Source organism: Oncorhynchus nerka, linkage group LG15 (assembly GCF_034236695.1).
Source record: "Oncorhynchus nerka isolate Pitt River linkage group LG15, Oner_Uvic_2.0, whole genome shotgun sequence".
NCBI classification, from domain to species: domain Eukaryota; kingdom Metazoa; phylum Chordata; class Actinopteri; order Salmoniformes; family Salmonidae; genus Oncorhynchus; species Oncorhynchus nerka.
The window spans coordinates 80,047,446-80,057,963 of NC_088410.1; the positions used below are offsets into that span (position 1 = coordinate 80,047,446).

The 10,518-nt window shown below is 43.5% G+C and overlaps 1 protein-coding gene across 1 annotated transcript in view; it reads left to right on the forward strand.

Moving 5' to 3' along the window:
- The window catches only part of LOC115143361 (rho GTPase-activating protein 39-like), a 46,483-nt gene extending 38,888 nt beyond the window's left edge, over window positions 1-7,595 (forward strand). Inside the window, exons 4-10 of the mRNA XM_029683689.2 lie at window positions 351-990; window positions 1,173-1,262; window positions 3,280-3,353; window positions 3,751-3,950; window positions 5,281-5,372; window positions 5,454-5,623; window positions 5,906-7,595. Of these exons, the coding sequence (XP_029539549.2) occupies window positions 351-990; window positions 1,173-1,262; window positions 3,280-3,353; window positions 3,751-3,950; window positions 5,281-5,372; window positions 5,454-5,623; window positions 5,906-6,100 (1,461 nt within the window). The 3' untranslated portion in view covers window positions 6,101-7,595. The remainder of the gene's footprint in view (window positions 1-350; window positions 991-1,172; window positions 1,263-3,279; window positions 3,354-3,750; window positions 3,951-5,280; window positions 5,373-5,453; window positions 5,624-5,905) is intronic.
- The last annotated feature ends 2,923 nt before the right edge of the window (window positions 7,596-10,518 follow it).

Here is a 10,518-nt window from a genome sequence, read left to right on the forward strand (position 1 = left end):
CTCCTGACGAAAAAGGCCAATGTGGATATTGGGGCATTTATGGGTGATGAGGTTCCTTTCCATCTTTAGAGAATTAATGTGCCTATCCTGCACAATTCCCCCTGGAGCCCTCAAAACTGCAGAGCAGAGGAAAGGCAGCTCATCCACATTGAGAAGATTGCAGCTGTGGACATACAGTACATCAATACATACATACATACATACATACATACATACATACATACATACATACATACATACATACATACATACATACATACATACTGCTGCACTGACACTTTCTCTCTTCCCTCACCCCCCTCTCTCTCCTCTCCTCTCTCCTCTGTCTTTCCTCTCTCCTTCTCCTGAAGGTGGGGACCCTGGAACTGAAGGCTCAGTTGGACAGCAGGAAGAAAGGTACGGTAGATGGACAAACAGGCTCACTGGGCCCCCACCACCAACTCTCCGTCTCCCATGACAACAGAGAGGGAGGAGGAATAGGAGGCTCCTACCACCAGCTCTCTTACGCCACACTGCGCCAGCCCCCGACCACAGACACCTCAGGCATGGCGGACTGGGCCAGCAAGCACCTGAACATGCACACCCAGGGCCTGTTCCGCCGCCGTGTCTCCATCGCCAACATGCTCTCCTGGAACCGCGGCTCCATCAAGAAGCCCATGCTGGTGACCAGCGACCGCGCTGTGAGGAAGGAGGCCTGTGAGATGTTCAAGCTGGTCCAGGCCTACATGGGAGACAGACCCTCCCGCCTAGACCGCCGTCACACTGCCCTGCTCATCATCACTAAGTGCTGGGGCACGCAGGGCCTGAGGGACGAGCTGTATGTGCAGCTGGTGAGGCAGACCACGGGCAACACCAGCCCAAGGAGCCTGGCTGCAGGCTGGGAGCTGATGGCCGTCAGCCTGGCCTTCTTTGCCCCCTCGCCCAAGTTCCGCTGCTACCTAGAGGGATACATCCAGAGGCACTCGGATCCGAGCAGCGACAAGAAGCAGGGTGGGTCGTATTTCCCTGATTCCTCCGTCACTCTGTCTATGGGTGTCATTATCAGCATGACAGGTCTAGTTTGAGGGGTGTGATGGTTTGAATTGATTTTTACCTCTTCTCTTCTGTTTGCTCTTTGTGGATGTTATTAGATATTCTGGATGGCCCTTTAACCTCTGCCTTCTGGTTTCCAGTGACTCAGTTCATACTAGAGCAGCAAGACATGAAACAGAAGAAGAACTCAAAGTCCAGAAAGAAACGGAAACAGAATACAGATGAAGAAGGTAGGTCTGAGATCACTAAGATTCATGTTTAGTATGGGGGACGGTTTCCAAAGTTGCCAAGGAGGAAGTCTGTTGAGGAGTGCTGAAGTGAGAGACAAATAATTTGTAACTTGTCAAGATTTTCTGTTATTTCCTTATGGGTTAGAAACCCTTACAAACCAAACATGGTTCATATCTATCTCACTGCAGATTAAGAATTTGGAGCGAAATAGAAATGTGTAATGATATGTGAAGAATTTGGAGTGAAATGGAAATTCATACTATGTCACTTGACTACCATGCTGATATTTAGAGTTTCCCTGGTAGATTATGAATAGTTATGACTAGTTTTCACAAAATACAACAGGAGGTGATAAAAGAGCAGATTGACGACATGGGAGCCATGTTAATGGTTCTCTCTGGCAGTCCCACATTACATGTCCACCAATGATTTAAGGAAAGCCTAGCCACTACACATTACCCCATTAGGGCAACTCACAATACCAGCCTTGATAGTGTCATCAGCGAGGACCTATACTCATCTTGTGGCATTGATCACACTAGTGGACTCACACACATTGTACAGCAATGACTGTGCCACCAACCTATACATTGGACAACGTCAGTGACTCATAAGCCATGAGGAATAGTTACCCTTCATGGGTGTGACTCATTGAAGAGGTTTTCAGATATTGGCTGGAATAATGACTTGAGGGAGAGTGCTATTACATTACTCACGATGTGGGCCCACCAGCCAACCACAGGGGAAAGCCTCCTCACAAACAGCACAATGAGAGCTGCTGTCTGTTTGATGGATAGACGGGCTGAAATGAAGGGTGGTGTTGTTACCACGGCACGGAGCAGCTGTGAACAGAGGGGTGGGAGGGAGTCACGTGTGGGAACTGGAGGCCCCTTGTCTGGGCCTGGCCTGGCCTAGGCTTCTCTTGGGCCAAGGCTGGGTTTCTTTTGGGCCAAGGCTGGGCTGAGGCCGGCCTTGGTTACTTGGGTTGAAACACTTAGCTATGAAATGAGACTTGACTGAGGTAGCAACACTGACTAAACAGACACCTTGGATAATCTCAGAGATACTTTCTGAACCCATGTGTTGGAAGGTGTCATCACATTCTATGCCTTGTGCTCTTAATCCTCTAATGAGTAGTGATTTTTTCACGGGTTCAGTTTGCTTTGTTGTTGCTTCTGCCTTATCAAAACAACATGTTGATTTGGACCACCGCTGGTGTTCAAACCTGCTCTCAGGCTGGGTAAAGAAAAGAACGCAACTCTTTATTTTCTTCCTCTATTGACTAGTGAATTCAGGGAGTCTTGGGGAAAACAGTGTGTTTTCTCAGAGATCAAGAGGGAAAATATCAGTATGATCTCTGTAATTAGGTGTAATTACAGTCAAACTGGGCCAGATTAACGATGGCTGTGAACATGCATGGGAGTCCGTCACCCATTTGCTATAAATCCAGTGGCTTTCAGTTCAGTCTAGGGAACATTCCGGTAAGGATGTTTTTCATCGCAGCACAAAGTTCTCCATCTGAGAGAGAGTTCTCTGGGAAGGAAGGACGATGGACGGGACCCCATGGGTGTGATGGGGAGGCTCGGGGGGCAACGGATAGGGGTGTAGGTAGGGATACCTCTGCTCCCTCCAGTGTCCTAAGTGTCTGTCTGATGAATCACCTGGGACATGATGTGCTGGCTGGTTGGCTGACACCAGCCTCCCAGATTTTCTTACTGTACCGTGACAGTTGAGACATGTATGCTCTGATCCCCATATGGCAGAATCACACTGCGAACATGTCTCTTCAATTACCTTCTTGGAAATATCTGACATCTGTGGGAACAAATAGCTTGTCCTTTTAGTGAGGAATTGTTTAACCTATATGTTGGCTCAGTTGGAAAGTTGCCCACACGATTCCCTCACTGAGAGGATGTATCTGTGAAGGTGTGAACTGCAGCTACAATGAGAGCTGTATTTCCCATGAGTCCCATTCCTCAGTTTTACAGTGGCCCTGTCTTCCTTCTCTCTTTACAGGTCTACCTATCAGCTCGTACGCAAAGTTCTGCTATCGCAAACTACAGAAAGTGGCCGTAACTGGAGGCAAAAAGGTGATTTGAGATATGAGCAGGGAAAGGGGGTGGGGAATGTCAACAGGTGGGGAAGCCTTGGGCAATAGTCAAAAAATGCCCGAATGCAGACAAAACATAACCCCGCCATGAATTTCCCTCTCTTTTTTTAATACCCTCAGTGGACTGAACCAATACAGATGTTGATAGAGAGATAAGTCATGCTAAATACATAAATATGGACATTAGTCAGAAACATATTATCATGGATAGATCCTTATTGGGACAGTCACAGACTTAACATAAAGATAAGACATAGTTATAGTCTATTCCAGATATCATCTTTAATGTCGACAGTCATAGACATAATCATAGACATAGTCGTACATGTACAGTACAAAATGTCCTAGTATTCACGATCTGTAATCCTCCCCTGCAGGGTCTTCGTAAGCCCACTCTGGAGGAGATTGACCACAGCAGACGGGCCATCGTGACCCCCTCCCTGTTTGGCAGCTCCCTGGATGAGGTGATGGAGCGCCAGAGTGAACTCTTCCCAGACAGGAAGCTACCCTGGGTACAGGTGCAGCTTTCCCAATACGTCATGGCACTGGGAGGGGCCCAGACCGAGGGCATCTTCAGGTGAGACTGACGGACAGGTCAGCCAATCACCTCATTGGACTTGGTGTATTCACCAGGGTTAGGGTGAATTACATTTCAATTCCAATCATTTCAGAAAGTAAACTAAATTCCAATTCCACATTTTCCTAATTGAAAAGCATTGAAGAGAATTGGAATTTCAGTGTACTTCCTGAATTATCTGGAAATTGAATGGACTCCAACCCTGGTATTCACCAATGAGGTGTGGGGTAGTGTTGTGTGTTTAGCAAGGTAGCAGTCATAAGAGGAGATCTAGACAAAGCAAGTATCTAGACAAATGTATGTCAGCCTTGGTGGGTGGTCTCCTGAAGCAGTACAGTTTAAAGCCAATGTTCCCTGTGCAGCCTACTGTACAGAGACAAAAAAACTGAGCAAACATTGTCTACCACTGCTCAAGAGCCCATGGAGACCAGCAATGTTTAATGTGTAGTTAGTCTTTGTTTGGTCTTTCTGTAGCTGATTCAATTCCATACGATTTTAAGGCTCGGACACATCGGCAGCGTTTGCTGGCCAAGAGTACTTCGCACCTGCTTAATTGAATGTCCGGATATCTGAATGGACATTAAGATTTGATTACTTGTTTATTTTTTGGTTACAATGAAACACTTTGTCTAAATTAAATATGATCTAAAGTGATATGCCATGACATTTGAAATGTAATAAAACATTTTTTAATGTAGTTTTTATAGCATGCGTTGAGGTACTGCTGCGCATCGGTATGCTATTTTCCCCACTTCAAATAGCAATTACAGGCGCTCTCCTAACATAGTTTCCACAATACCTAACACAGTATTTGGCCAGGTCGCAGTTGTAAATGAGAACTTGTTCTCAACTGGCCTACCTGGTTAAATAAATAAAGGTGAAATAATTAAATTAAATAAACACAGATCAATGCAAAATACTCACCAGAAAACCTTTTAGTAACAGAATCAGTTCTCTCACGGCGAAAATCAGACCTCTCTTTCACTGTTGCTGTCAGCCAAACTACTGGCGAAAAGCAGCATGTCCACTGTTTGCCTCTGCCGTATGTATTTGCTTCATACATTTGTATTATTATTAAATAAAAATAAAAAACGACTATCCAGATATCCGAAACAATGTAATGATATTATTTGAATAGTAAAATAATTTAAAATGCCCATCCATAGAACAGAGTACCAGCCGTAATTTGCAAACCAATTCTATGTGTAAAATTATGTCAACCAGCCACTCAACATTAGATTTTTAATTGTGGGGTTATAGTTCCTCCTAGTGGCCTTGCAGTGCAACTGTACTGAAAAATACGGATTATTGAATACTGCTTTTTCTGTAGGGTGCCAGGAGATATCGATGAAGTCAACGCACTTAAGCTTCAGGTCGACCAATGGAGGATCCCAGAAAACCGCTCAGACCCCAACGTACCTGGTGAGGTAGCCTGTACCTCTATTATCTGTGTGTGTGCAGGCTCGTGTGCACTAGTGTTAACACTGTCCCTCTCTCTTCCAGCCTCCCTTATGAAGCTTTGGTATCGTGAGTTGGAGGAGCCTCTCATCCCCATGGCCTTCTACAAGCAGTGTGTCAGTAACTATGATGACCCTGTGGCAGCTGTCAATGTTGTCCAATGCCTGCCTGAGCTCAACAGACTGGTGCTGTGCTACTTCATCCACTTCTTGCAGGTAGTAATCACACAACACTGAACACTACAGCTAATGCACTGTACCTGTCCAGGACAACACTAGACAGTCATCCTGTCATACAACTATTATCATATTCAACCTTGGAGACATGGTCATTGGTCATGCAGTTGAAATGGAACAAATTACTACAAACTTGTCCTTAGTCATTCATTGTCTGTATCATTAAAACAGAATATGGTCAATCTCAGTTTCAAGATTCTGTACATACTCTCCCTCTGTCCCTCACAATTCTTCTCCCTGTCCTCCACTAATTATCCCCAGGTGTTTGCTCAGCCTGCCAATGTGTCTGTTACTAAGATGGATGTCAATAACCTTGCCATGGTAATGGCCCCAAACTGCCTCCGCTGCCAGTCTGATGATCCACTAATCATCTTTGAGAACACACGCAAGGAGATGTCCTTCCTGCGCATGCTCATCGTTCACCTGGACACCACTTTCATTGAGGGTGTTGTATAGACTGACTCCTGCCTTCCCTGACATCACATGCCCCATGGTCACAGAGAGATTCACTCTGCTTTTCTGTATGAAGCCTGCCCCACTCCATTGACTGGTCTGAAAGCACGAAGCAGCAACACATGCACATACACTGGAAAATCATACTATATGTTACGAATTTGTTGTGCTTAATATCCTGGAGTGCATCTTTAATACTGTCACTTGATATTGGACCCACCCTCTGGTCTACTGTCTGGCTGCAGAACAATACATACTGTATGTGCTGACTGCAGAGGAGATATTGTGCTCTTTGATGGAAACCCCACAATGATGACACTCAAAAAGACTACAAATGACTTCACATCATAGGTACCGGTTTTTATCCAGTTCGTTTTGATGACTTTTTTTTAACTGCATGTAAAAATCTAAATGTCCTTATGACTGAATGTGAAGTGCTATTGTTTCACTGGATATGTGCGCTGTGCATAAGGAGTTTCATATAGTTTGTATAGGACTTTGTCATCAGGAAACAGGGCAACTGACAAACAGACCCGGGGTCCCTGCCTTATTTATATCTACATAGAAACCATGTTGATATTTGGCCTCTTTTGTCAGGCTGTGTGTGTGTTTTTGGGTGCGTGTGTGTGATGAGGGGGAAAATATATTTAAAATGTCTCATTGGAAATAAGCTTGCCTGTGATGTTTTAGTAGTTGTATTAACAAGAGCCTGCATTAGTCTCAATGCTATGTTGATGCTTTTATCTGAAGTGGCAGAGTACCACCACAGCTATTTTAATATACTGTACAGTCAGAGCCTACGTGTCAAAGTACAAACTGTAAGAAATAAGACCATGTGTTTTGGAGCTTATGTAAAATGCCCTTTTTTAGTGGTCTGTGGAGAGAGTGTTCTGCACTAAAAACCTTCTGGTGTTAAACTGCTGAGGAAGGAGGTTGTAAATGTATACTGTCTGGTACATGTATGTGTTGTACTGTACTGTGTGTATGGGAGATCTATTCAAGGCGATAAACCAATATCTCATTGAAAAGAGGCATAAACAAATGTATAAAGTACTACTGTCACATTTTCTTTGTGGTCTATAGATCTTTTGGCTCAGGTGTTCTGTTACAACAGTTTTAGTGATAACTGCTCTCTGCTTCCCGGTCTCCTGAAAGTCAGATTTTTACGTGCTCCAAAACTATGGATGGGGCACTCTGGTGATGCAGATAAGACTGTCCCTGAAGGCTTTGCTCATGTAAATAATGCTTGTAAATAGTCAAATCTATGGGTGTCTTTTTTTAAATGATCCAGGGTAAAGGTGAATATTTCTGTTGCATAGAGAAAAAAAACAGGTGTTTTTGTTGGTTTTTTAATTACTGTTAATTTCCTTTCTGTTAACTTGCCTTTGAAAATAGTACTGATTCAACCACTCGTGTGTGTGTTTATTATGTGAACATAACCTCTGTTACTCTATGGAAGGATTGTTCATGAAAAATAAAGGTTTGTTTCTTTGTAGAACGGTTATCATTGATTTACTTGATTAAGTGTATAACAAAGTTCTCTATTGTTGGTAGAGGGTATTGCCCCATGGTACTCCCTACATTCATGTCTGGTCCAAATGTCTTGTATATCTTTGTTCTGTTTGAGTATTGTCATGAGCATGGTCCTCCATTCTTTGTGGTTATCATGTCATTGTCCTAGAAAAAAACAAAAATATTATTTTTACATAATGTAGAGCAGAAGTTGCAGAAAATTACATTAACAATATGATTGGGATAAAAACCATGTCTCTAAATAAAGAACATTTTGCCTGGAATAAAAAAAGAGAGCACTAATTCAATAAATAATAGCATGATAAATGTGCTGAGTGATAAGATGTCAAATAGCCTAGCCTACTATTGATGTCAATTTGCCATTGGAAGTACATGCAGTGTAAGCCGACTGTAAAAATAAAACATTAAATAATTGGCTTGTGGTACAAGTCAGAGCCACATACAGTTGTCGCCAAATACATTGGCACCCTTGCACTTCTTAAATAATTCCCGATTTCTTATAAGTTGAGATTTATAAAAACATTTGGTCGATTGTTATTGGATTTTCAACATTATAGAACCAATGTTCTTTTTGTAAACTTAAATGTGCAATTATAATTCGGAAAATAATGAAATGGCTTGGACAAAATTATGGGCACCCTGGAGCTAGTACTTGGTTGCACAACCTTAGGCCAAGATAACTGCACACAAACTTCTTGTAGCCATCAATGATCTTGCTGCACATTTCAACAATTTGGCCCACTTGTCAGCAGCAACCTGCTCTTGTTCTTTGATATTTGAGAGGTGCCCTCCACCAACTGCTGTTTCAGATCTCACCATAGGATTTGGATGTAACTCAGATCTGGGCCCGGTTAACCAAAAGCATCTTAAGGCTAAGTTCAATGGTTCTAACGATGAACTTAGCCATAATGTGCTTTTGGGAAACCAGCCCTGGACTCTTCGCTGACCACTCCAGAACAGTCCAGCATCTCATTCCTGAGTGCTTTTTTATGTGTGTTTGGGGTCGTTGTCCAGATGGAAGACTGACAACCTTCAATGCAGACACTGGGTTGAACATTGGATTTAAAAACACCTGATCATCTGCTGATTTCATGATGCCTTGCACACATCCAAGGCCCCCAGTACCAGAGGCAGCAAATAAACCCCACAGCATTAATTAAACCTCCCCCATCTTTGATTGTAGCGAGGGTTTTATTTTTATTGAATGCTTAATTTGGTCGTCAGTAAACACAGCGCTGATCTGTGTTGCCCAAAATCACAAATTTGATTTAATTAGTCAACAGAACATTTCCCCCAGAATTTAGGCTTGTTTAGGTGGGTTTTTGGGAAGTTCAATCAGGCTTTTTTGTGTCTCCTTCAGTAGTGGGGTGTTCCTATGTTTACCGATGACTAAATTAATCGTTCAAAGAAAATACCACCCTCCCTACAATCAAGAATGGGGGAGGTTTGATAATGCTGTGAGGCTGCTTTGCTGCCTCTGGTACAGGGTGGCCTTGAATGTGTGCAAGACATCATGAAATCAGCAGATTATCAAGGTGTTTTGGAGTGCAATGTTCAACCCAGTGTCCACAAATTGTGTATCTGTTGAAAGTTGTGGGTCTTCCCCAAACACACATAAAGAAAACACCCAGGAATGGTCCTAGAAGAAACACTGGACTGCTCTGAAGTGGCCAGTGAAGAGTCCAGATCTGAACCACATCCATAACCTATGGTGAGACCGGAAAACAGCAGTTGGAGGGAACCCCTAAAACGTTGAAGAATTAGAACAGTTTGCTGCTGAAGGATGAGCTGAATTACCAGTAGAAAGGTACAACTAAAATTAGCATTTGTTGGCAGTTATCTTGGCCAAAACTTGTGCAACCAAGTACTAACACAGTTCACAAAAATGTAATTGGTTCTGCAATGTTGAAAATCCCATAAGGTGTGGAGAACAAATGTGTTTTCAATTTCAATTTATTTTAGAAGGAATAGAGAATTATTTAAGAAAAATGCAAGGGTGCCAATATATTGGGCCGCAACTGTATACAGTATAAACACTACATGGCCAAAAGTATGTGGACACATGCTCATTGAACATCTCATTCCAAAATCATGGCCTTTAATATGGGCCTTCCCCAAACTGTTGACAGAAAGTTGGAAGCACAGAATTGTCGACAATGTCATTGTATGCTGTAGCGTTAATGATTTCCCTTCACTGGAACTAAGGGGCCTAGCCCGAACCATGAAAAACAGCCACCGACCATTATTCCTCCTCGATCAAACTTTACAACTGACACTATGCATTGGGGGAGGGAGTGTTCTCCTGGCATCCGCCAAACTCAGATTCGTCCTTCGGACTGCCAGATGGTGAAGCGTGATTCATAACTCCAGAGAACGCGTTTCCACTGCTCCAGAGTCCAATGGCGGCGAGCTTCAGTCGACGCTCCAGCCGACACTTGGCATTATACATGGTGATATTAGGCTTGTGTGGGGCTGCTCGGCCATGGAAACCCATTTCATGAAGCTCCCAATGAACAGTTATTGTGCTTACATCGCTTCCAGAGGCAATCAAGGAAAGATGATTTTTAAGCGCTAGGCGCTTCAGCACTCAACTGTCCCGTTCTGTGAGCATGTGTGGCCTACCACTTCGCGGCTGAGCTGTTGTTGCTCCCAGACGTTTCCACTTCACAATAACAGTGTTTACAGTTGACTGGGCAGCTCTAGCAGGGCAGACATTTGACAACCTACTTGTTGGAACGGTGGCATCCTATGACGGTGCCACGTTGAAAGTCACTTCAGTACAGGCCATTCTACTATCAATGTTTGTCTATGGAGATTGCATGGCTGTGTGCTCGATTTTATACACCTGTCAGCAACGAGTGTGGCTGAAATAGCTGAATCCACTCATT